We start from the raw sequence: 27,257 nt of genomic DNA on the forward strand, positions 1-27,257 counted from the left end.
CAGAAGCCAAAGATGTTGACCAGGAAGATTAAACTCTGGGACATAAACGCCCACATCACTTGCCGCCTGTGCAGCGGCTACCTCATTGACGCAACTACAGTGACTGAGTGTTTGCACACATGTGAGTACAGCCAGTTCTACTCTGATCTAAATGGGGTAGGGAGTGCTCCAGCACATTCCTTAGGACTTTAGTGTGGGCACAAGGGCAACAGGGTCAGGAGAAGAACAAAGATCCTGAGGGGTGATTGGAAAACTTACCTTCGACTAGGGATGCTATGGGTAACTCCCTGGAGGGAAGTTTCTGTCAGGAAAGCTGAACCAAAGAAAACTACTTTTTTTTTTTGTCTGCCAGGTTGGCCACTGGTGGAGTGATACTGTTTTCTAGCAGGACAGTACTTGTGTTGTGAAATTTCAAGTGAAGTCTTTTCTTTTTAACAGTCAAGCACCTGTGGGATTTCAAGAGTCAGTATGGTACCTATTGCCTGTTACTCATTCTGCTTGTCAGGCCTGGACTTGTGCAGGACAGGATTTTTTTTTTTAATTATTGTTGTTATTTTAATTATTTTTAAATTTTTATATCTATGAGTTTAGCCTGTGTGTATGTATGCGTATTACATGCTTGCAGTACCAGCAAAATCCAGAAGGTGGTATTGGATCCTGTGAAACTAGAGTTGCAGACAGTTGTAGACCACCATGTGGATGCTAGAAACTGAACCTAAGTCTTCTGCAAGAGCCAAGTGCTCTTAACCACTGAGCTGTTTCTCCAGCCCCCTAAGATTTTTTTTTTCCTTGTCTCACTGAAAGACAGATCTCCTGTGTGGATCACCTAGAGGCATGACTGCTGCATGAAAGTGCACATAGTGACCAACACATATGACTTGTATACATTTTGCATTTTTGAAGATGTTTTCCATTTTTAAAGAATTTTTAGGCTAAGATTAATTGTATTGTTAAAAATTGGTGGTACAGTTTTGTGTTAGGCAGTTTCACTGACTTTTACCTAGTTTTGCTATATAAGACAATTTTATCATCTTTTAAGTCAAAATGCAGATTTTTAAATATTAATTATATTATTATGATCTTGTCACATAGTAACTTAGACAACCACTCCTTAGTGTTTTCTTCTCCAGTTAGTTCCTAGGCCAGGAGTGTGTAACAGGTGGGTAATGCACAGTGCAACCCAAAGGCACTTTCTTTTCAGAGGTCAGGAACTATGTGGAGGAGGTTTATACAAGTGCCCTCTTAGCACTCTTGGAGTTGGCTGGGCATAGTACCAATTAGCACCTCTCTTGTGGCTGCTGTCATTCTCTCCCTTTGGATAGTCTGCAGGAGCTGCCTGGTGAAATATCTGGAGGAGAATAATACCTGCCCCACTTGCAGGATCGTGATCCATCAGAGCCACCCACTACAGTATATTGGGTGAGTAACAGTGTGGTCTGGTGCTCCCTGGCCATGATGTCCTTATATCTGCATAGTAGTGGCCACCTTGTTTCTGGCCCCCAGATAATACACTGCAGGTGACCAGGGCCATGCCAATGGATATCTAGTAGCACCTGCTCTGGAGGGACCATGAGAACAATTGAATCTTATAAGTTTTCTTAAACTAAAAGTTGAAAGTAGAAGGGACCCCGGACCTCCTTTCTTTAGAGTAGTAGCTTGCCCCTGGGCTGGAACTTGAGCTGAGGAAGCAAGGGCCTGTAAGTGGAATTTCTGATTTCAAAGGTCATGCTGAAGGAAATTAAGGCACCGACACATATGGCATGAGGAAATCAGAGAACATGAACTAAAAGGAAGAGGTGTTTGTTTTTCACTTTAAAGTTGTACAGCATGTCACAGTCATAGCTCAGTCACATAGCAGTTCAAGTTGAGCTGTCTGACCTTAGAAGCCCCTCCAGACTTCTAGACAGCACTGCTGATGCCACTATTTCTGCTGCCCACACTGAGATGAGAGTGTTTTCTGTGTGCCTAACTTCATTGCTGAATCATTTATTCATAGAATCTCTGGAGAAGACCTCAGGGTCTACATATCCTATGTGGTGGACCTATGGCAATGTCTAGCAGTTCTTGGTGTTAAGTATTGTCCTGAGTCTTTGCATGTGGAATGGGTGGGGGACATCTGATTTAAGGAACTTCTGTCCAAATTCCCATTGACTCTTGAACCAAGTTCCGATGCTCTGTGTTCTGGACTACCCTGTATAATGGTATGTTTTTAGTTTTGTCACTATAGTGGCTCTAGGCACATCTCAGCCCACTACCATAGTTATGCCTAAGCTTGGTGCCTTCCCATGCATCAACTCACTGTTGAGACTTCCTTGTGATACCACCTGTCCCAGGCTCTGTTCTGCGTTTTCTGTCCTCATGGGATAGTACACGCTGTGTCACCCGCTTTCTCTCTGGGGTGCAGTTCTGTAGAGCTCAGAAGCAGGTTCCCCACTTAAATTGTTGCTGACAGGAGTGGTGAGGGGTCTCTCTTAGGGCTGGGAGTTGGAGGCTGGGGACACTGCTGCCCTCTTTAGGGTTGCTGGAGTTTGCTGTTGGAGGAAGAACACTAAAGAGCTATTTTGTGGGCAGATCCTCTCATGGAAGTTTAGATTGTTATGCAAACAAAAAAGAGAATTAGGGGAGGAGCACAGTAATGGACCTTAGTCTCTCTCTCTCTGGTTTAATTGACATAGGGTTTTATGTAGCCTTGAACTTCTGATCCTCCTGCTTCTACCTCCCAAGAACTTTGATTATAAGTGTTCTACCACACCCCATTTATGCAATGCTGGGGATCAAACCTAGAGCTTTGTGAATGTAAGGCAAGTATTCTCATTTGAGCTGTAGCCCCAACTCTCTTAGCCCCCCTCTCACTGGTAATGTCAGGGTTCCATCTGAAATTGTCTATGGTGATACCTCTGCTGGTGCCATCCTCTGCTCCTGACTTGGTTTCACCTAACCCCACCTCTTGCCTGATTCTCTACTTACAGGGCCCAAAGAGAGGAAGCCTGTGGGCCCTTCAATGTTATGTAGAAGGGATTTTCTTGGCTTCAGAATTTACGTCTCAAGATTTAGGGTGGAAAGATGTGTAGCCAGAACTAGCAGGGATGATCCAAGCAGGTGGTAGAGACATTGCCGAGTGTTAAAACATGCCACTATGAACCTGGAGTGTGATCATGTTCACTTTGAAGAAAGCTCCACTTTGAGAGCCTTCCATCCAAAAAGTACCCTGTGTTATGTTTCTAACTAGCCCCCTTGCTAGGCCTCTAAGGTAGGCAAAGCCTGGCATTCAAATATGGAGCTCTGACCATAATTCCACTCAGCATGGGGTCTAGCAGAAGCTAGGTGGGTGTGGTAAAAGATGTCAAGGGCATCAAATGCATGGAGGGCCATGTCTTGTTTGCTTCTCTGTTGCTGTGATAAAACACTAACCAAAACCAACACCGAGAAGAAAGGATTTATTTAGCTTATACTTCTAAGTAATAGTTCATCACTGTTAATGTAAGAATCGGGGCTTACTGGCTTATTCTCCATGGCCTTCTCAGCCTGCTTTCCCCATACAATCTTGGACCCCCTGATCAGGAGTGACAGTTACACAGTGGGCTGGACTCTCCTATATCAGTCACTAATTAAGACCCTACCCCCACCCTTGGCCACAGGCCCAGTCTGGTGGGGGCAGTTCCTCAGTTGAGGTTCCCTTTTCCCAGATGACTCTAGTTTGTGCCAAATTGGCAAAAACCAATCAGCACAGACCCCAGTCTACAAAGTCTAAATTGCACCTGAGTGGACCATGCATCCTGGTCTAGGTAGTAGAAAGGAGGTTTGGAGCTCTGTGTGACCACCTTACAGTATACAGTTGGGCCTCATAGCCAGGAGCTTCCAAAACACAGGAAGTTGGTTCATGCAGTGAGTGATGATCTTAAACAGTTAGGTGGTTACAGTTGCACTAGGACTTGCCCATGAGTAGCCACTGGGCTGAGTCCAGGATGGCTAGATTCCTATGCATTTGTTGAAGTGTAATCATTGGCCAGTTACTGGATTTATACAGGCTTATACAATAAGGATTAGAAGTTAAAATGGCTTTGAAAATTAAGAAATTCTCTATCACTTTATTCAAGAAAAGAAGTTACTTGACATAATTATTATTATTATTTTTTTGGTTTTTCGAGACAGGGTTTCTCTGTGTAGCTTTGCACCTTTCCTGGTAGACCAGGCTGGCCTCGAACTCACAGAGATCCGCCTGGCTCTGCCTCCCGAGTGCTGGGATTAAAGGCGTGCGCCACCACCGCCCGGCGACATAATTATTTTTTATGCTTAAAAATAACAAACTGCCGAGCGGTGGTGGCGCATGCCTTTAATCCCAGCACTTGGGAGGCAGAGCAGGCGGATCTTTGTGAGTTCGAGGCCAGCCTGGTCTACAGAGCGAGATCCAGGAAAGGCGCAAAGCTGCACAGAGAAACCCTGTCTCGAAAAACCTAAAAAAAAAAAAAAAAAAAAAAAAAAAAAAAAAAAAAAACCAAACAAACTATAATAAGAGCCATATTGTAGATAAAGAAGCTCTGCACCTTCATGTTTTCCTGTGTCCAGGAAGTTGAGCCTAACCCTTTGTCCAGAGTGACCTTTTCATTCCATGAGGCTGGACCCTAAATTAAATGATGCATCAATTCAAGTCCTAGATAATTTTTAGAACATGTTTTTCATTGCAAACTAGAAGGAAAATCTAACCTCAAGTTGTTAAGTAGAAGATATAAATATAGTGTTTACATTGGTTGACTCCCCCGACATGCCTGTTTTCTTTTTGCAGTCATGACAGAACCATGCAGGACATTGTTTACAAGCTGGTGCCAGGCCTCCAGGAAGGTGAGTTGAAACACTGCTCAGCCCAAGTTCATAGCTAGGGCTTTGACTCTTGGACCCAGGCCCCTTCCTCAGCAGCATCCCTTCTTCCCACATGTCTGTTATCAGTTCTAGATTCTCCATTGTCTTCCTGTGATACATAGGCTGTGTTAGTTTTGGGAAACAGCAACGCCTCAAGATAAAATGCTGAGATCTTCAGAAACATTTCCAATAGAGTTTTATAAGGATATAGCCAAGTACATGAAGATCTCTGTATGCTGTGATCACTGATTTTTGTTTATGCTACTTTGCTGAAAGTGTTTATCAACTATAGGAGTTTCCAGGAGGAATTTTTAAGGTCAGTTATGTATACAATGGTATCATCTGCAAATAAAGATACTTTGACTTCTTTTCTTCTAGTTTGTAACCTCTTGATCTCTTTTATTTGTCTTATTGTTCTAGCTAAGACTTCTGTTACTGTATTGAAATAGATATGGAGAGAGTGGATAACCTTGTCTTGTTTCTGATTTAGTGGAAATGTTTTAAGTTTCACTCTATTTAGGTTGATGTTAACTGTGGACTTGTTGAGGCCTATTATGTTGCAGTATGCCCCTTATGTCCCTGGTCTCTACAGGACTTTTATCATGAAAGGGTGTTGGATTTTGTCAAAAGCCTTTTCTGCATCTAATGAGATGATCATGTGGTTTTGTTGTGAACCACCCCTGAATCTCTGGGATAAAGCCTACTTGATCATGGTAGATGTTCTTTTTGATGTGTTCTTGAATTTGGCTTGCAAGTATTTTATTTATAAATTTTGCATGTTCATAAAGGAATTTGGGCTGTTTCTTCTGTTACTATTTTATGGAGTAATTTGAAGAGTATTGGCATTAATTCTTCCTTGAAAGTCTGGTAGAATTATATGCTAAAACCATTTGGCCCTGGAATTTTTTTATTTGATTGGGAGACTTTGTTTTGTTTTGTTTTTAGTTTTGTTTTTTTGTTTTTGTTTTTTTTTTTTTTTGGTTTTTTTTTTGGTTTTTCGAGACAGGGTTTCTCTGTGTAGCTTTGTGCCTTTCCTGGAACTCACTTGGTAGCCCAGGCTGGCCTCGAACTCACAGAGATCCGCCTGGCTCTGCCTCCCGAGTGCTGGGATTAAAGGCGTGCGCCACCACCGCCCGGCTGTTTTTAGTTTTTTTGAGACAGGGTTTCTCTGTGTAGTTTTGGTTCTCTGTGTAGTTTTGGTGCCTGGAGCTCGCTCTGTAGACCAGATCTCGAACTCACAGAGATGTGCCTGCCTCTGTCTCCTGAGTGCTGGGACTAAAGGTGTGCGGCACCGCCGCCTGGCTTGGTTGGGAGACTTTTAAGAACTGCTTCTATATCACTAAGGGTTATAGGTCTGTTTAAATTGCTTATCTGATGTTGATTTAACTTTGGTAGATGGTATAAATTGAGAAAATTATCTATCCATTTCTTTTAAATTTTCCAATTTGGTGAAGTACAGGTTTTTAAGGTTACTCTTAGGATTCTCTGCTTTTCTTTTCCAGTTTGAAGTACAGGTTTTAAGGTTACTCTTAGGATTCTCTGCTTTTCTTCCCCAGTTTGGTGAAGTACAGGTTTTTAAGGTTACTCATAGGATTCTCTGCTTTTCTTTGGTGCCTGTCATTATGTCCCACTTTTCATATCTCATTTTGATAATTTGGATCTTCTCTCTCTGCCTGGCTAAAGATTTGTAAATCTTTTGATTTTTCTCAAAGACCCAACTCTATTTCATTGTTTTTTGGGGTTTTTTTGGGTTTTTTTCTTGGTTGTTGTTGTTGTTTTATTTTTGTTTGTTTCTATTTTATTGATTTCAGCCCTGAGTTTGATTATTTCTTTCCATCTACTCCTTTGTGTATTATTCCTTCTTTTTGTTCTAGAGCTTTCAGGTATGCCATCAAGTTAGAAATATGAGATCTCGCCGATTTTTTGTTTGTGTGGGTTTTTTTTTTTTTTTTTTTTTTTTTGATTTTTCGAGACAGGGTTTCTCTGTGTAGCTTTGCGCCTCTCCTGGAACTCACTTGGTAGCCCAGGCTGGCCTCGAACTCACAGAGATCCGCCTGGCTCTGCCTCCCGAGTGCTGGGATTAAAGGCGTGCGCCACCACCGCCCGACTTGTTTGTGTGTTTTTTAACACAGGGTTTTTTGTGTAGCCCTGAATATCCTTGAACTAGCTCAGTAGATCAGACTGGCCTCAAACTCACAGAGATCCCCTTGCCTCTGCCTCCCAATTGCTGTGCCACCACTACCTGTCTCAATTTTTTAATATAGTCACTTAGTGTTATGAACTTACCTCTTAGAATAGCCTTTATTGTGTCCCATAAGTTTGGGTATGTTGTTTTTTCATTCAGTAGTGACTTGTTCAGTTTCCATGAGTGTGTAAGCTTTCTGTTGTTTCTGTTGTTGATGATATCCAGCTCTAATCCATGGTGGTCAAACAGGATGTAGGGTGTTACTTCAGTTTTCTTATATCTGTTGAGACTTGCTTTGTGTCAAGTTTGTGGTCAGTTTTAGAGTTACTGAGAAGCTATATTTGTTTGTGTCAGGGTGAAATGTTCTGTAAATATCTGTTAGGTCTATTTAGTTTATGAGGTCAGTTAGCTCCAGCACTTCTCTGTTTAGTTTTTGTCTGGATGACCTGTCTGTTGGTATTGAAGTCACTCACTCTCATTGTGTGAGGGCCAATATGTAATTTTAGTTATCGTAGGGTTTCTTTTATGGATTTGAATGCCCTTGTGTTTGTCCATAGATGTTAAGAATTATAATATTGCCTAGCAGTGGTGGCATGTGCCTTTAATCCCAGCACTTAGGAGGTAGAGGCAGGTGGATCTCTGTGAGTTCAAGGCCAGCCTGGTCTACAAAAAAGAGTTCCAGGACAGCCAGGGCTACACAGAGAAACTCTATTTTGGGGGAAAAAATGTAAATCCTCTTGGTGAATTTTTCCTTTGTTGAGTATATATAGTGTCCTTCCCTATCTCTTTGGATTAGTTTGAAGTGTATTTTATTGGCTACATTGGCTTCTTTCTTGGGTCCATTTGCTTGGAATATCTTTTTCCATCCTTTTACCCTGAGGTGATTTCTGTCCTTGATGTTAAGGTATATTTCTTGGGTGCAGTAAAAGGAATGGTCCTGTTTTTGTATCCAGTCTGTTAGTGTGTGTCTTTTTATTGGGGGAATTGAGACCATTGATGTTGAGAGTTATCAATGAGCAGTGTCTGTTGATTCCTGTTATTTTGTTGTGGTGGTGTAGAACCCCATCCCCACCCCTTTTGATTTGCTGGTCTTAGATGATATATTCTTTGTGTTTTCTTGAGTGTGGTTAACCTCTTCCGATTGAAGGTTTTTTTCTAGTGCCTTTTGAAGAGCTCTATTTGTAGATAGGTACTGCTTAAATGTGGAATGTCTTTCTTGTGATTGAATCATTTCTTGTGATTGAAAGTTTTGCTGGGTATAGTAGTCTGGACTGGCATCTGTGGTTTTTTAGAGTTTGTAGAACATCTTCTCCAGGTCCTTCTGGCTTTTGGAGTCTCCATTGAATAGTCAAGTGCTATTCTAATATATCTGTCTTTATATGTTACTTGATCATTTTTCCCTTGCAGCTTTTAATATTCTTTCTTTGTTCTGTATGTTTAATATTTTGATTATTATGTGTCATGGGGAATTTCTTTTCTTATCCAGTCTATTTGGTGTTCTGTATGCTTCTTTTACCTTAGATAGGCACCTCCTTCTTTAGGTTAAGGAAGAGTTCTTCTATGATTTTGTTGAAAATATTATCCATGCCTTGACCTGGGTTTCTTCTCCTTTATTCCTGTTATATGTAGAGTTGGTCTTTTCATAGTGTCGTAGATTTCTTGGATGTTTTTGTGCCTGGAGTTTTTTCAATTTAACATTTTCTTTGACCAAGGCATCCAGTTCTTCTACCTTGTCTTCAGTGCCTGAGATTCTCTCTTGCATCTCTTGTATTCTGTTAGTGAGGCTTGCCTCTGAGGTTCCTGTTTGAGTTTCTGAATTTTTCATTTCCATGAATCTTAAAGAGTCTTATTAACAAAAACAAACCCGGAGCCAGGTATTGGGGTGAATGCTGAAAGATCAGAGAAACAGAACAAACCACAGCTACCTCACCTTACCACTTCCTCAGCTGATCCTGTTTCCTCAGACTGGAAGCCTCTGAGTCCTCATCCAAATGGATCTCAGCTGAACTGTTGCTCAAAAGCCTAAAAGCGTAACCAGCTCTAGTTCCTGGTCCTCACGCCTTCAATACCTTTCTGCTTTCTGCCATCACTTCTTGGGATTAAACATGCCTGGCTGTTTCCAGTGTGGCCTTGAACTCACAGAGATCCAGATGGATCTCTTCCTCCAGAAGGCTAGGATTAAAGGTGTGAGTGCCACCATTTTCTGGCCTCCATGTCTGTCTAGTGGCTATTTACCCCAGATAAATTTATGAGGGTTCACGATATATTGGGGAACACAATATCACCACATTTCCATATCCCTCAGTTTGGGTTTTCTTTATTGATTCCATTTCTGCTTTCACATCTTGAATAGTTTTCTTCATTTCATTCCATCATTCATTTATATTTTCATAGATTTCATTAATGGATTTATTCATATCATCTTTAAGGTCCTTGAGCATATTCATAAAGGCTGTTTTGAAGTCCTTGTCTTGTTCTTCAGCTATATCACATTTCTCATGAACTACTGTAGTAGGGTTGCTGGGCTTTAGTGGAGACATATTGTCCTATTTGACCACCACTGATTAAAGCTGAATATCAACAACAGAAAGCTTACAAACTCATGGAAACTGCACAACTCACTACTGAATGAAAAATGAGTCAGGATAGAAATTATTATGTTTTTATCTTGATGTCTAGGCATCTGGGTTTGGAATAATTGCAATTCTAGTTTGTTGGTATCTAGTATTGTCTTTGTTGAGTGGGCTTTCCATTTTTTTGACTTCTGTTGCCCTCTCTAGATCTTAAGAGTGTGTGGTGGCTGTAGGTTTCCTGATAGGGAGTGCTTCTGAATCCCTGTAAGGTGTGGCCACTGGGGGTCCCTGGGTAGAACTTGTTTCTAGGTATTGGGAGCTGACACTCAGGAATGGGGATTGGATAGAAAGGTGGGGAGGGATGGATGGAGAATGTTCACAGGAGGGGAGAAAGCTGGGTCTGCCATAGGGCTCTGTGGAGTCATAGTGAATGGAAGAAGAGAAGACTGGCCCCACAGTTGGTCTGCTGCTGAGCTGGGAGATGAAACTGTGACTGCAGAATTGGAATTGGAGGATGCCAAGGAGAGTGAAGATCGCCTGCCTGTCTCTCTGGCCAGTGTAGTCAGTAGGTTTCCAGGGAAAGACTGCCTCAGGTGTTGGTGGGTGAGACAAAGGGATGGAGTGAGGAACTGAAGCAATAACTTTTAACCACAATTGAATCAGTATTGTCCCCCAAAAGGATTCCATTCTTCTTATCAGTGAGCTTACATTAAAAACAAAAACAAACTATACTTCATTGTCATTACTGTATTTTGATTGACAAATGTTCTGTGGCTAAACTATATCTCCAGTCCCTTAGTACTGAATTTTGAATTTCATCCACAAGAAGCTTTGGAAATTTGCTTTTCTTCTGTTATTCAGCTTTTAGCAGCATCTCAGTTTTGCCCTCCGGTCACAGAGCTTTAGGTTTGCTTTGCTTCTTTACATAGAAAACCTGCAGCCAGCTGGGCCTTGATGCTGAGTGGGGCTGGTGTACATAGTCTGGCTTGCTGTTGGTGTGTGTGACTCAGCCTTTCCACAGTGGGTTGCACCCACTATGGGCCTAGCAGACATACCTAATTCAAGTCAACTCATTGGCAGAGTGTTTTATTGGGAATAGTTGTAGAGTCTCAGATGCCATTCTGCTTCTAAATTCCGAGAGAATCCTTGTTTCTTTTTTGAGTGTGTGGGCATTACACTGGCAGAGCCTGAGCCAGTTTACAGTCTGTATTTTCCATAACTCTGGTTTTGCTCCTTGCCACATGCACTGTTTGCAGTGGCTGCCTAAGATTCCTTGGGGTAGTGACCCTACTCTAGTCCCATGGTACACCTGTTGAAGTCACTTTGCCTGTTGATTCTGGACAGTGCTGAAATATTCACACCTTCTGTAGGGCTGTCTGCTGAGCAGAGGAGATACCATGTACCTTAGACCAAGTTTAACTGGCTCAGCTCTGTTTATCATGCAGCACTTAAGTTGTGTGTGATCCTCCAGTGTTACAAGTAAGACTTCCTTATACGTTGACCTGTTTACCTTTAGGATAGATTACTAACAGAATTTTTTTGTGTTGTTGGCTAAATTTTAATGTATTTTAGATATATAATGCCAGAAAATTCCAGTTAATGTTTCTGTATCTGTTTGCTTGTTTGTTTGGGTGGTTTTTTGTTTTGTTTGTTTGTTTTGTAGATAGGATCTGACTAGCTCTAGCTGGCCTTGAATTCATTGAGATCTGCATGGGTCTGCCTCCCAAGTGCTGGTATTAATAGGCTTGTTCCAACATTCCTGGGAATGTTTCTATATTTGTATATACCTGACATTGGACATATTAGACTTTTTTTTTTTCCTGTGACCAACACCCTAGAGAACTAGTTTTGTCATACTGTTTTAGGATTTTAAGTTCATGGTCATCTAGTTCTGTTATTTGTGGGCCATGGTGAAGCAGAAGAATATCATGGTGGAAGGGTATAACAGAGCAAAGTTGCTTACCTTATGGTGGCCAGAAAACAGAGGAGCAAAAACAGACAAGAAGGACTAGGAGCAAGATCCTCTTTAGAAGCATGCCCAGGGACCTACTTCTTATAGCTAGGCCCTGCCTTTTACACCTGTCAGTAATGCAATGAGATTATCCATTGAAGTTAGAGCTCTCCTGATCCAGTCACCTCCCAAGAGCCCCATAGTTGGCAACCTTAAAAATGAGCCTTCAGAAGACATTTCAGATTCAAACCACATACTGGGGTATTATTGTTCCACCTTTTTATTATGATAGGTGGAAAATAAGGAAATAGGCAGTAAACATGGTGATAGAAGCTGAATTATTTCTGCCTTTGGTGTTCTGGGCTTTTGGTCTTAAGGTCATAGCTCTTTTTGAGGCCACTTTGGGTGACTTCCCTTTGTCAGAAATCGTTCCATGCTCTGGTTTCAGGGTTGCCTTTCATACACTTGTATATGGGAACCTCTCTTTTTTCATTTATTTATTTTATGTATATTTGTGTACATGTGGGGACACGTGTGTTCCCTGATGCATGTGCTGTGGTTGGATATAGAAGTCGGGACAACTTGTGGCAATCAGTTCTTTCCTTCCACCATGTGGGTCACAGTAGCAAACTCAGGTTGTCGGGCTTGGTGACAGGCATTTTAACCACTGAGCCATCTCTCTGGTCCAAGAGCATTTCTTGGGCTGAGCCCTTCCTTTCCTCCACTCTGGAAGGACTCCTTTTCTGACCAGGTTCACAGCTTGCACATCTTCATATGTGTACAGTCAGGTTTTGCAAAGCATCTGTTCAGGCTGGACATGTTCAGAACATGTTCTGGGCTCTCTAGAGGTTCCAGATCTATAGGGAAAGATAAATGTGCAGATGAAAAGCTTAAAAAGGCCAGGCATGATGGCACATGCTTTTAACCCCAGCATTCAGGAGGCAAAAGCAGACTAATCTCTGTGACTTAGAGGCTAGCCTGGTTTACACAATGAGTTCCAGGTCAGCTAGTGCTACCTAGTAAGACCCTAGGTCTCAAAAAATAAGTAAAATTTTAAAAAGTTTAATGAAAAATTATTTCTTGGTTGACTACATGTAAAGTATCTTTTATAGAGTTACTTGTAAATTTTTGGTTTGAACAAATCATTTTAAGTTTCCTTTGCCATCTGTATTCTGAGTAGTGACCAGAATCTGATGCATGTCATTTGGGTCTGAATTTTAGTCTCATGAATGGAGCTTTTGCTGAAAATCAGAAGCTGCTTTTGTCTCATGTAATTGATAATTTCCTCCAAGTACAAGGTATCAACCTGGTCTAGCCAGTGGGGGTTATATTCTGACCATCTAAGGACAGACCATGCTGCTTTATTGGATAATGATCCAGAGAAGCATAGTAATCTGAAACCCTGGACAGCTTCATGACTTAGATGCCTGCCTTTAGGAATAAACTTTCTCTGTAGTCTGGAGGTTTCTGTTTCCTCTTTTTCTTACATTTCTTTCATGGCCACTGCTGCCCACAGCACTGGAGGCAGTCTTCACCCAGTACAAGACAGACATGGCCACTGGCCACTGCCCGTCTCTGATGTGACCAAGGGACCTTGGCACACAAATACAGGTTTCCAGGACAGGACTGTTCTGGGTTTGTCCTTGTTTTCCAGGTGTATCTACTACCTTCAGCCTAGTGAGAATTCTTCTGCACTTGATGGCAGCCATATGGTTCTAGATTGTGACCATCATGGCTACAGGGACAGTGGGAGCACTCGGCAGTATGTGTGGATTGCCAAGCTGCCTGTGCCAAAATGGTATATGTACATAGGAATGCACTAGCAGCCTCAATGTTAGTAATGATGTATGAAGGGTCATCTGGGCCATCTCCTCAGGGTCTCTCACACTCTAAGGAGCCCCTCAAACTACCTCCCTAGGATCTGTCATGCTCCAGGTGATGAATAACCCCCACCATCTTAGAGGGCTGAGGAGGTTGGGTCATAGTCCTGGAACAAGATCCCTACAGCTCCAGAGCCTATCTTTTTGTACCAGTTCTGCACACCTGTGTCCTGTCTCAGTGTTCTCAAACACCTGCAACTAAGGCATTAAGGTTTTTCGTTCTGACCTGTGCTTATTTTCTTACTAGTATCATCCTTCAGACTCATCTAACTCTGCAAGTTTCTTTGTGTGACATTAGTGAGCAGTTTTACTATTTAAGTCCTTTCCTACTGAATATTAAAATTGTCTCCATTCTTAATAGCGGAAATGAGGAAACAGAGGGAATTCTATCACAAACTGGGCATGGAGGTACCAGGTGACATCAAGGGGGAGGCGTGCTCAGCAAAACAGCACTTAGATCCCCGCAATGGTGAGTAGCTGCATTAGACCACCATGCAATTCAGAGGCTCATTTATCAGGCTTTCCCCCACAGAGCACTTTGTCTCAAGGCTTAGGTGGTTTTGACCATTTTTTCTGATGGTTGTTGAAAAGGCTCTTCATCAACCCTGGTAGCTGGACATGTGGGTTAGACTACAAGAGATACTAGAAAATGCCTAGGGGTCATGTGGAAGAGAACAGAATTGGACAGAGGGCCTAGGAAAAAACTATAGAAGGTAGATATCCTTAAGATTCTGACTTTGCTTGCTTTATGATAAAAAGGCCAAATGGTAGTTGGATTTGGGCATAAAATTAATTGGTACTTTTAAGTCTGTATTTAATAAATTATTTAAATCTTGAGTACTGGCACTTTGCTACTAGGACCATGTAAGTTCCTGAGAAATCTCAAGACCAGCCTGTATATGCTTAAGAGCCTAAGGGGAGTTGGTGCTCAGGTTCCTATGGGAGCCAGACTAGGCTTGGGTGAGAGTGGGTAGGGTGGATAAAAGTGAGAATCTGTTCCTGAGTATTTGTCCAAATAGTAAGGTCCCATGAGTCAGAAGTAAGGTTGCTGTGGTGAGTGCTGAGTGGACCCAGAGGCTTGTCTCTGCTGTGCTCACCAATTTTGGTCACTGTCTCCATGTTCTGAGTCCCTTAAGACATATTAGTCCAAATCTATGAGTCTCTCAAGACACATAATCCAAAATCTGCCTCACCTAGCTGCAGCCATAGGTCCTCATACCACAGAGTTGCTTAGTTCCTTAGCAAACATGCAGAATGGTTTTAACTGCTATCACTGGACATACGTATGCTCTCAATAGAGTGAATTTCAACATCATTTTTAGTATACTGTGAACTTTTACAAATATTATAACATTTTGGATTTCTTAATATGGGTTTCGCTAGTCCAAAATACTTGGAGCCAAAAGTGTTTCAGTATTGGATTTTTTTTTTCATTTTGGAAAAGTTGCATATAATATTTTAATTCTATCTTTTTCTACATACAACCTGTCATATGGGATTAAGTAGAAAAGTTTACACTTACACCTCAAAAAGTTTTACATACTAGAACTTTTGAATTTTGGAATAGAGATATTTCAACCTGTACAACATTTTCTATTTGTGCTAAAAGGTGAAACCAAAGCAGACGACAGTTCCAATAAAGAGACAGCAGAAGAGAAGCAGGAGGAGGACAACGATTACCACAGGAGTGACGAGCAGGTGAAAACTGGCATCAGTTCATTCCCGTGTTCGCATACTTCAGTGTCTCATGAAGTTGTAACAGGATAAAACATCATAAAGTTTTCCTCCTGTTAATTCCTTAACTTTTCTTTATATTCCTATTGTTTATTTGTTTTAATTACCAAAGCAACACATGATAACTGTAAAGCATTTCAGACATAAAGAATTACAGTTCACAGTCAGATTATGTTTGTTTTTTTTTTTTTTTTTTTTTGGTTTTTCGAGACAGGGTTTCTCTGTATAGCTTTGCGCCTTTCCTGGAACTCACTTGGTAGTCCAGGCTGGCCTCGAACTCACAGAGATCCGCCTGGCTCTGCCTCCCGAGTGCTGGGATTAAAGGCGTGCGCCACCACCGCCCGGCCAGATTATGTTTTATACAGCCCACTGCAAACACTCACTATTGGTGGTTTGGTACCTTCTCTGCTGTGCCCCCAAGGGAAGTGACCCATCAGCACGATGAAGGGAAGTAAGCATGCAATGTTGAGGACTCTCCATGTCTCATTTGCCACATTATCAGCTAAAACAAACAACCCACCCAAACCAAACCAACCAAACAAAAACCATATCATCACAGAAGTGCCATAGAAGGATCTAATAAAACTCCGTATCCCTGTCTACAGAACTTCCTAGTTTGTGAGTTCTAATAGTTGTGATGCTTTTGATGAAATAGGATCATTGTCTTACTAAAACAAGGAGTAAGGAAATGCCATGACTGATTGGCTCTGTGTTTAGAAGTCCTCTCCCAATGGCAGGGAAACAAGAATGAGGCACTTAAAGAGGAACAAAGATGCTATTTATTATTCCTAGGTAATGCTGTCTTACATAAAACCTAAGACAATCCACTAAAAACAGAACTTACTTTGCTCCATGGGTGATTAGCTCAGCATGAAATAATTAGCACATGTTGAGAATTGGCAAAGAACCAACACACACCACCAACAAAAATTTTGGTATGATTTCCTTGGAAAAGAGCTCCTTTCCCCAGTCTGACTTTAGATATGATGCCAAGGTTGACAGGAAACAGCCACTATACAGCTTACTGGGAGATGAATGTGCATCAACAGCCATGAGATTGCTGTACATGGTGGGGGTGATCTTGGCCCTATCAGAAGACATAGTAACTGAAACAGTATATTTGGGGCTAGAATGGTGGAATCTTATTTTAACATGTCCATTTCTGCGGTTAATGATAGTTAGCACCACAGAATAGGGATAGGTTTGCAGATAAATGTGGGATAAGCATTCTCCTTTGGTGAGAGGACCACTCTGACTACCCTTGTGTAGACAGGCACTACAGTCACCTTGGAGTGAGTGGCCCCTCGTCTCATCTGTTTTACTGATTCTGAGCATCAGTAACAGAAATAATAACAGTAGGTATTGTCTGTAGGTACCTTGGAACAACTCTCAGGCAATATCCCCAGGTTTCACAGACCCTGCTCTGTAGGCCATGTGCCTGCTAGCCTTTCTGGAGCAATCGTGTTCCTTGCCTGGACTCATTACTATGCTTTTGGAAGCCACTGGGTCTCTAGACCTTGCCCAGGCCTAGATGTTGCTTGTGTCAGTTTTCTATAGATTGGCATAGAATTGTTGAGAGTATTTTCTCTAATCTTTTACATTTAACAAATTGCTATTGTTGACTGTTGTTAATTTTTGCCTTTTCCTTTTTATACCAAATATGCTACTTGTTTGTTTCTTAAAGCATATGTAAAGAGTGAATTTTGTTTTTGTTTTTTGTATTGGTCTAGCCTTTGGAGCTAAACTCTGTGTATATTCTTGATCTTACACAGGCTGTGCACTTCCTGGGTGCCTTGGGTACATCCCTGGCACTGACAAGTTGTGCCTTATAATCCTATTTCTGGAGAGGCATGAAGGCCATCATCTTACCATTCTAGATAAGTGTTCTCAAGTGTCCACCTGAATACCCTGCTTTGGCTGTAGTACTTTTTATTTCCTTTCTCTCGTATTTAGAGGATGCTGTCTATGTTGATCTCTGCATGGAGTCCTTGCTCCTCCAGTGTCCAGGTTCTGGTTTGCTCTTTTGTTGCTGTGGTAAACAACATGACCAAAAGCAACTTGGGGAGGAAGAGGCTTGTTTCATTTTTCACTTTATGGTCCATCATCAAGAAAAGCCAAGATAGGATCTCAAGGTAGGAACCTGGAGGCAGAAACTAAATCAGAGACCACAGAGGAACACTGCTTATTGACTACCTTCCTCTGGCTTGCTTACCTAGATTTCTTATACAACTCAGGACCACCTCCTTAGGGTAGCACTGTCCTCAGTGGGCTGGGCCTATCTCCATTAATTAGCAGTCAACAAAATGCCCCACAGACATTCCCACAGACCAGTTTGATGTAGGCATTTCCTGAGTTGAGATTCTTTCTTCCCAGATGTGTCAAAAAGACAATCAAGATTAGCCATAACAAGTCTACTTTTCCTCAACTAGACATACAAACATATCACTATTAAACCATAGCCTTTCCTTGTTTGTTTGTCCTAGGATCTTATGTTGATATGAGAATATAAAATACAGTACAACTTTAAAGTCCCACGGTGTTTAAGAAGTTTCATCACTTAAAAGTTCAGTGTCTTGGGGACTGAAAAGATGGCTCAATGAGTCTCTTTAAAAGTCAAAAGTCTTAATTCTGCACTCCTGTAAAATCAGAGTTGTTTCATTCTTGTTTCAGAAGGAAAGAACCAGGCTATAGAAACAATCACAGTTGCTGGGTGGTGGTGGCACATGCTATTAATATCAGCAGTTGTGGGCAGAGGCAGTCGAATCATGACTGGCCTCTACAGAGCAAGTTCGAGGACAGCCAGGGCTACATAGAGAAACCTTATCTTGAAAAACAAACAACAAAAAAGTAATCACAGTTAAGGGAAAACCAAAGTCCAGCAGTGTAGCTCCAAAATCTTATAGTTCAATGTCTGGCATCTTGGTCTCAGACTCTTGTGGGTTCCCAAGGGCTTGGGCGGCTCCACTTCTTTGACTCTGTCATCCGTAGCACACACAAGTTGTCTCAGGGTAGGTTCAGGCCAACTCCATTCCACACTCGCCTCTCTTCCCACTGTCCTAGTATCTCCAGTTTGCAGAAGTCTACTGCAACTGAGGCTGCATCTTCTTCAGTAGCTCTCCTGGCCTCTCACCTGGGGGGCTCCAATACTCCTACTTGGTACTAAACCTCAGATTCTCTCCAGGACTCTTCCAGTCCTGGAGTTTCCACTGTAACTGAGGCTGCACCTTCGCTAATTGCCCCCAACCATACACACACTCTCTGGCCTCTCTTTAGGAAGATGCCAGCCCTGCCACACTGTGCCAAGCCTCAATTGCTCTTTATGACCTGTACATGCCTGAAAAACCAGTATCATGTGGGAGACACTTCCATACCATATGCTAAAGTCTTCTGCCAGCTTAATGTGCAGCCTTGGTCCCCCACAATGGACCATAGTTTCTGTGTGTGACCCTAAGGAAATACTTGGAAGAAGATTTCACCTCCATGATGCTAGTCTCTTATTGACCACAGCTGATATTTTTAGCCCCAGCTAACCAGCAATGATTGTCCCAGTAAAGCAAAAGGTTTCACTTCAGTGGTGCTGGTCTCCTGTTAATCACAGTTGTTCTTCAGTTCCAACTGACCAGAAATCACAAATTCTTAATATCATATAAACATTAAAGACCAGGCATGGTGGCTCATGCCTTTAATCTCAGCACTCAGGAGGCCGAGGCAGGTGGATCTTTGAATTTGAGGCCAACCTGGTCTGTATAGTGAGCTCCAGGACAGCCAGGGCTACACAGTGAGACCCCGTCTCAAACACAAACACACACACACAGTCTTCCTCTCCCTCTCATGGAGTCTTTGAGCTACTCTCACATTTCTCTCTGAAACTTCACTAGCCAGGCCTTCACTGTCTGCATTTCTCTCAAATTATCTTCCAACAGCTCACGAAGCCCTGAGCACTCAATGGCTTTTCCAGCCCAAAGCTTCAACATTTTCTGCCTTCATCCCATAAAACAGTCCAAGACATTAAAGGTACAGAGTCAGGTCCATCACAGTACCAGTTCCTGGTACCAGTTTCTGTCTTAGTTAGCTCTCAGTTGCTGTGATAAAACACTGACCAAAAGTAGTTTGAGAGGCAAGGATATATTGGCTTACAGGTTCCAAGTCCATCATGGAAGGCAGCCAAAGCAAGAACCTAGAAGCAAGAACTGAAGTAGAGACCTTAGAGGAACACTGCTTGCTGACTTCCTTTCCTTGGTTTGCTCACCTAGCTTTCTAACACAACACAGGACTACCTATTAAGTGGTGGTATTACCCCTGGTAGTCTGGCCTGACCCCACCTCTATCACTTAGCAATAAAGAAAATTCCCTACAGATGTGCCCATATGTTGTTGATTGGTTTTGCTCTTTTGGGAGGCCCCACCACCTAACTCCCAAATAAATCACACGAGAGCTTATTCTTACTTAGGAATGCCTGACCTTAGCTTGGCTTAGTTTGTTTCCAGCTTTCCTTAAATTATCCCATCTATCGTTTGCCTCTGAGCTCTTCCCGTTCTCTTACTTCTGTATATTACTCTTACTCCATGGCTTAGTCTGTAGCTGGGTGGCTGGCCCCTGTAGACCTCCTCCTTCTCTGGCTTCTAGATCCCTTTTCAGTCCCTCTTCCCAGATTTCTCCTTCTATGTATTCTCTCTGCCTACCAACCCCGTCTATCTTTTCTTCTGCCTTGCTATTGGCTGTTCAGATCTTTATTAGACCATCAGGTATTTCAGAAAGGCACAGAAACACAGCTTCAGAGTTAAATAAATGCAACATAAACAAAAGTAACACACCTTAAAATAATATTCCCCAACACCCATAGAGCAGTTGAAGGAGGCAGTTCCTGAGTTGAGGTTCCTTCTTTCCAGGTGGGTGTGTCAAGTTGACAACCAAGATAAGCCCTCATAGTCCAGTTGTGCAGAGAGCCCAGAAAAACTATTCTTTAAGTCACCGATGTGGTTAAAGACATGGGACCTATAGCCCCATCTTCTCATGTCCTAACCCTAACCTTAAGCTGCAGCTACTTTCATAAGCTGACACTCTGCCATGCCTGTTTCCTTGCCTGTGAAATGGATGGTGCTTATGTCTTCCCAAGGCTTCTGTGGGGTACAGTTGAAGCATGTGATGGACAATAAAGTACCAAGCCAGCTAAGGGTCAGTTAGTGTTGGTTTCACACTTATTTTCTCTTATTTGTGTCCCCTGGATCATCACTGCTTTCTGTCAGTCTCTCTCTGTGGTCCTGTAGTTGTTTGTCTTAGGGAACACTGGCTGTGACTGGCCCACGTTCTTGAATGTGCTGTCTCCCAGTTGAGTTCTCCTTTTCTATACCCTTTCTTTGCTTTGGTTCCTGACTTTTCAGGCTTTGATGTTGCCACTTTCTTTGGTGTCTCTCTAGACCTTTCCATGTCCTGATGCTTTAGGTGTGTATGTAATATAGTATTTTAGTTGCATTTTTAAACACATCTTGAAGATCCTTTTTAACAGTTGTGTCCATTGGAGTAGCTGTCTTGTTTTTCCCTTTCCTGTTGACCCATCCTTAGGTTGTTTCTTCTCACCCAGTAATCTGGAAATACTGTATCTTTTTAGTCTTTCATGGTACTCTTAAATTTTCGAACATGCTTAAGTTTACATTTTTAAGTAATCTAATGCTTTGTTTCAGAATATTTTTTTTTTAATGAATCAGAGTTGGGCTTAATGAAGTTATTTTGATTTTAGTATAGGCTTAGGCATAAGGGGTAAGAGAAAGAGAGATGTCAGAAGAAAGTAAGACACATCCAAAAGCATGAGCAGCCTTCTCAGAGGAGAGTCATGGTCATTGTAATTTTTTATTTTATTTCCCACTACTGTTATTCCATAAACTGTTGCTTATTTTTATTAAAATTTTGGCATAACCTGGTGACTCAATACCTATAATCCCAGCACTTGGGGTGGGAAAATTATCACCATTTTGAGGACATTCTGAATGAGACCTTCTCTTCAAAAAATAGGACTTTAAGGGCTGGAGAAGTTAATCTCAGAGGTTAAGACACTGGCTGCTCTTCCAGAGGTTCAGGTTCAATTCCCAACACCCACATGGTAGTTTACAACTGTCTGTAACTCCAGTTCTAGGGAATCCAGTGTTGTCTTCCAGCTTCAGAAGGCACCAGACATACACATACACTGATGTACATACAGCCAAAACGCCATACAATATAATAAAATCTTTTTTTAATTAAAAAGCAAAACTTTAAAAATATTTTAATGACCAAAATCATTGTATGAAATTCTGAAAGAATTAATAGCATTTAAAAAAAAAGAAGAAGAAGAAGAAGGCCGGGCGGTGGTGGCGCACGCCCTTAATTCCAGCACTTGGGAGGCAGAGCCAGGCAGATCTTTGTGAGTTCAAGGCCAGCCTGGTCTACAGAGCGAGATCCAGGAAAGGCGCAAAGCTACACAGAGAAACCCTGTCTTGAAAGACCAAAAAAAAAAAAAAAAAAAAAAAAGAACAAGAAAAAGGAAAAAAAAGTTTCTTAAAAAAGAAAAATTTAACCAAGCCAAAATAAAGTTGGTTTGGTTTTGGGGAGATTGTTTGTTTGTGACAGGGTCTCACATAAACCATTCTAGCCATGAGCTCACTGTTTAACCAAGGATGATCTTGAACTTCTGATCTTCATGCCTCCACTCCTTAATTAAGTGCTAAGATTACAGGTATGCACAGCCTGTACCAGTTATGTTGTAGGGATCAAAGCTAGTGCTTTGTTAAGCAAGCACTTAACCAAGAAAGCTGCATTCCCAGAACTCTTCTCCAACAGTAAAACTTAGATGCCAAACTGATAGTTGTATAGATTTAGTTACGTTTCATGCTGTTGTTGAGTTTGGTATTAGTTTTGTTTGTGGTGCTAGGGTACAACTGAAAGCTTCACACACTCTAGGCAAGTGCTTTACTACTGAGCTACAGCTGCAGCCCTCTTCTCACTCTAGTTTTCATTCTGTGACAGGTTCTCATTAAGTTGTTCAGACTGGCCTTGAACTCAGGATGCTCTTTCCTCAACCTCCTGAGTAGCTAAGGTTAGAGGTCTGTGTCACCATGTCCAGCTCTTTGGGTGTTTGTTTTATTTTCCCACAATGTTGGATTTATCTTCAGTCTTTCTCTTTTGTGGGTTCTGTTTTATATGTCATTTCAGAACAAGTGTGTGGATAGTAAACATTTCAAGTTCTTGTGTGTTGGCGTATTTATTACTGTCCACATTCACAATGAATTCTAAATTCAAAATAATTTTATCAATTAAAGGTGTGCACCACCACCGCCAGGTTGTCTTATATCTTTTAAGATATATCTTTTCAACTGGATTGTGTCTTAAACATTAACTATTAAGAACAGAAAATGGACAAGGCTGGTGGCACATACCTTTAATTGCAGCACTTGGGGGATGGGGACAGAGGCAGGCAGACCTCTCTGTGAGTTCAACACCAGCCTGGTTGTACATAGTTCCATTCTAGTCAGAGCTACATAATGAAACTATCTCAAGAAGGAAGGAAGGAGAGAGGAAAGAAAAATGGCACACTAAGAGAGCTAAGGATGTAGTTCAATGGTAGAAAGCTTGCCTGGCATGCACAAGGCCCTAAGTTTGTCTCCCACCCCCGACCCAGGACCAAAAAGGAAAACAAATTAAAAGGCAAACTGCCTACCCCATGTGTATGTCAGTCTATCTCCTCTTGTGTTCCCTGTTAGCTTAGGCAGGACCATCTACTGGCACTCAATGGCAGAAAGGTCTAGACCTCTCTGTGACCACAGCTGGGTAAAACAGGAGAGCCCTGACCACTCTGGACCATGGCTCCAACTATTGTGTTTGGTCAATCAGGGAGTTGGATGGTGTCCTGTTCATGGTGGCCTCTGAATTCTCGGACTGTACTTACTCCTCTTTCCTCTTCCTCTCTCTGAACAGAAATTGCCCCTACTTTGTCCCCTGTCTTCACTACTAAATAACCCCAGGAATAGGCTTGTGGCCAGTAAATGATTTACATGACCTTAATTTTCCCATTTCCTGGGGCAAGGGATTGAAGGAGCTCTTTCTGTGGGAGCCTCACCTATCTGTAGGTGATCACGCTCCCCACCTGATTCAGTCTTAATTCTGTTTTGGGAGTTCCCAGCTATCTATGAATCTGCCTCATGGTTGTTGTTGCTGTTCCACACAAGGAACCTTTATTCCTTCTGCTCTTCATTTCTTCTTCCTCCTCTCAACTTTGCCCCAAGTTGAGAACTACTTGGTTCCCTTTTTCCTTTCTTTTGCCCTTGTTCACAGTGAAAAGGCCGTCTGGGCAGGACCATTAGCTGTGCCACAGTCTTTCTCGGTAGCTGCAGGTCTCTTTCCCTAAGGCTGAGTTACTTCTTTTGGGACAGCCTGAGTAGCAGGTGGTTGGTGAGTGGGCAGGTGGCTCTAATCACTTTCTCTTTCTCTTTCTCTCTCTCTCTCTCTCTCTCTCTCTCTCTCTCTCTCTCTCTCTCTCTCTCTCTCTCTCTCTCAAGCTATTTCCTCAGGAGATGCCTTCTACAAGATATTTTCACACCCAGAAACCCCACCTGTGGTCAAGGGACATCTGGGGTGGAAATGTGAGTCTTGTTTCCACAAGGGCCCCTCTTTTGCTCCCCAATGTCTACTATGATGGGGCTTTGGGTGTTTTTTGTTTGTTTGTTTTTTGAACAGCCATTATGGGCTTTAGGGGTCCCCAACTTACATTGATCCCTGTCCTTCTCTTCATGGGGCTCTTTTGCAAGGACGGAAGGATAGGCTGTCACCTCCTGCAAGAACACCTAGGAGCACCAGGTCTCTTTCTGTGCCCCCCGCCCCCGTTTCAAGCTCATCTACCTCAATTAAGTCTATTTTCATTCTGAATTCTCCTTTAATTTCTACATAGAAAGACCTTCCCAGAGCAGCCTCTGTACACAGTAGCTTTCTAGCTGTTTTCCCACCTCTGCAGTCCTGGAGGACAGCAGTGGCAGTGCTGCCCTCACCCGTGGGGAGGCACCATTCTGCCTTTGAGTTTCTTGCAGCTGGTGTAAAATCTAGATCAGATGCTACATGGCAAGAGGGGAAAGCGTCAAAGAATGTGGAGCAAGTGCAGGGGTAGAGGAGAGGCAGGAAGTAAAATCCTGTGGCCTGGTTCCCTAGACAATCTCTGTTGCAGACAAGAAATTCTGTTACCTGTAACAAAGCATGTCCTCCACTCTAAGGTCTCAACCTCCCCCACATACACCTTGGAGTCTGGACAGCAGTACCTGTGTGGGGAAAGATTCATATCAGTTACTCCTGACCCATCTGCCCTGATGCCTCCCTCACCTTCTGAGTCTTATCTCAGACCTGACTGCTGCAGGTGGTCACCTTTCCAAGGTCTTAGTTTCTTGTTTGTGAAACTTTACAGGCACCTGCTCTTGTCTCACAGATGGCTCAGACCCATAGTCCTATGGAATGAATGCATTCTGCTGTTTCTATTCCTCAAATGAAGCACACCTGAAGCATAGGTGTGCTTCAGACATCTCGCTCCCTGGGGGTCCATGGCCTTGATCACACTTTTCCTGAATACACCCGAGTCCTCTAGCCAGAGCTAAGCACAGGACTACATATCTCACAAAGATGCAGACTCTGGCTAGAGCACACTATAGCTCACAGCTTACAGCATTTGGCTAAGTAGGTGTCAAATGGGGCTACTGCAGTCCATTCACAAAGGTCACTAGATGCGTGCAATTTTTTAAAAAATTCTTTTCTCATATATTACATCTCGACCATTTTCCCCTCCCTCCTCTCCTCCTATGGTTGTTTGAAAGAAAATGGCCCCCAAAAGGAGTGGCACTATTAGGAGGTGTTGCCTTGTTGGAGGAAGTATGTCACTGTGGAGGCAGGCTTTGAAGTCTCATATATGCTCAACCTATGCCCAGTGAGACAGACCAATTCCTGTTGCCTGTGAGTTAAGATGTAAGAACTCTCAGCTCCTTCTCTAGCACCATGTCTGCCTGCATGCTGCCTTGCTTTCCGCCATGACGATAATAGACTAAACTTCTGAACTGTAAGCAAGCCACCACAATTAAATGTTTTCCTTTGTAAGAGTTGCCATGGTCATGGTGTCCTTTCACAGCAATAGAAACACTAAGATAATTTCCAGCCCTTCCCCTATCTTCCCTCTCCCATGCAGATCCACTCCTGCTCTGTTTCCCTTCAGAAAAGGGCAACCCTCCTAGGGATATCAACCAAACATGGCATATCAAGTTACAATGAGACTAGGCACATTCCCTCATATTAAGGCCGGATGAGGCAACACAGTAGGAGTCCCAAAAGAGTCAGAGACAGCCCCTGATTCTACTGTTAGGAGTCCCACACCAAGCTCTACACAACCATAACTTATGTAGAGGACCTAGGTCAGACCCATGCAGGCTCCTGATGGTTCAGTCTCTGTGAGCCCATATGAGCCCTGGTTAGTTGATTCTATGGCTGTTTTCTTGTAGTGTCCTTGACCCATCTGGTTCCTACAATCCTTCCTTCCCTTCTTCTGCAGGATTCCTTGAGCCCCATCTAATGTTTGGCTGTGGGTCTCTGCATCTGCTCCAATCAGTTGGTGCATGTAAATTTATAAACATTCCTTAGGGAATGTTTTCTTAGGGACATTTTTTTCCATTAAAGTCTACCTTATCTCTTATTAACTTAAGCCAGATTTCTTTTGGTTAATAATCTGGTATTTCAGCTTATTAAATATCTTCCTCTAATATCTAACATTGACTTGATTTTATTTAATCAAACCAGAATTTTTCTCTTTTTAAAGATTTTTTTTTTATGTGAGTATTTTGCTTACATGGATGTATGTGCATCATGCATGTGTCTGGTGCCTGAAGACTCCTTGGAGCAAGAAGCAAGATGGTTATAAGCTCTCATGTGAGTGCAAGGAACCAAACCTGAGTCTTCTTCAAAAGCAGCAAGTATTCTTATCACTGAGCCATCTCTCCAGTCCCTAGAAAGTTTAGATGGCAAGTTAGTTATATTTCCCATGACTACTGATAAATTGATGCTGATTTCTGCTTTAACTTAACATGTTTATTTTGTTCTTGTTGCTTCCCTTTTTGGTACTAGGTAGGGTTGATGGCAGAGAATTAATGTTTTCTTTAATCTTTTTTTTTTGTTATGTCTGTTTTGCAAGTTAAATGTTCTTACTTTACTGGTTACAAATTGCTTAAATGAATACATACATTTTCAAAAGTCCATAGCTGATGATAGTCAGCAGCTTACCCCTAAGATTCCTCCTGTCTCCTTCCTATCCATCTTCCTAAACCAGTCTTTTCCATAGTTGTTTGAAAGGAGCTCTTTTTCATTCTTACTCTGTAATGTGATTTAGTAATAATCTATTTTCTAATCACTTGGCCAGTATCTCCTTTCTCTCCTTTTGGTTTTGTTTTGTTTTTGGAGACAGAGCTTCACATAGAGCAAGCTGACTTGAAAATCTCTGTAGCTGAGGTTGACCTACCTACCTCTACCTCCCCGAGTACTGGGATGACAGGCCTATGCACTGCATCCAACAGATGTGTCTTAGCAATGCACTACCTTACCTCTATATCATTTCTTTTTATCTTTTAATAAGGTATTTCAAGAAAGTTGTCCTTCTGTTTAAGTTGTGCCTCCCCCCTTTTCTTTTTCTTTTTTTTTTTTTGTTGTTGTTTTGTTTTTTGAGTCAGGGTTTCTTTTTGTAGTCCTGGCTGTCCTAGAACTCGCTTTGTAGACCAGGCTGGCCTTGAACTCACAGAGATCTGCCTGCCTCTGCCTCCTGAGTGCTGGGATTAAAGGCGTGGGCCACCACTGCCCGGCCTTCTTTTTAATGTGTGTGTGTGTGTGTGTGTGTGTGTGTGTGTGTGTGTGTGTGTGTGCGTGTGTGTGCGCGTGCGCACGCGCTCCATGTGTGCAGGTGCCTGTGAAAGCCAAAAGAAGGCATTAGGCATCCTGGAACTCAAGTTACAGCTGGTTGTGAGCTGCCCAGCATGGGTTCTGAGAACTAAACCCTTGGGTCTCCTGGAAGAGCATCATGTACTTTACAAAGG

General features: G+C 42.3%; 1 protein-coding gene across 4 annotated transcripts in view; it reads left to right on the forward strand.

Annotated features, from left to right (window-relative positions):
* Positions 1-27,257, forward strand: part of Pcgf3 (polycomb group ring finger 3) — a 51,147-nt gene that overhangs the window by 13,868 nt on the left and 10,022 nt on the right. For 2 of the 4 annotated variants that reach the window (XM_052735744.1, XM_052735745.1), the window contains exons 4-9: positions 4-121; positions 1,323-1,419; positions 4,784-4,839; positions 13,808-13,915; positions 15,056-15,144; positions 23,709-23,792. In XM_052735744.1, the coding sequence (XP_052591704.1) occupies positions 13-121; positions 1,323-1,419; positions 4,784-4,839; positions 13,808-13,915; positions 15,056-15,144; positions 23,709-23,792 (543 nt within the window). In that variant the 5' untranslated portion in view covers positions 4-12. Of the gene's footprint in view, positions 1-3; positions 122-1,322; positions 1,420-4,783; positions 4,840-13,807; positions 13,916-15,055; positions 15,145-23,708; positions 23,793-27,257 lie in introns of those variants that run through there. The other 2 variants (XM_052735747.1, XM_052735746.1) reach the window with 2 other exon arrangements.

The sequence above is a fragment of the Peromyscus californicus genome, unplaced genomic scaffold, assembly GCF_007827085.1.
Source record: "Peromyscus californicus insignis strain IS unplaced genomic scaffold, ASM782708v3 Scaffold_13__1_contigs__length_99412109, whole genome shotgun sequence".
Lineage (NCBI taxonomy): Eukaryota > Metazoa > Chordata > Mammalia > Rodentia > Cricetidae > Peromyscus > Peromyscus californicus.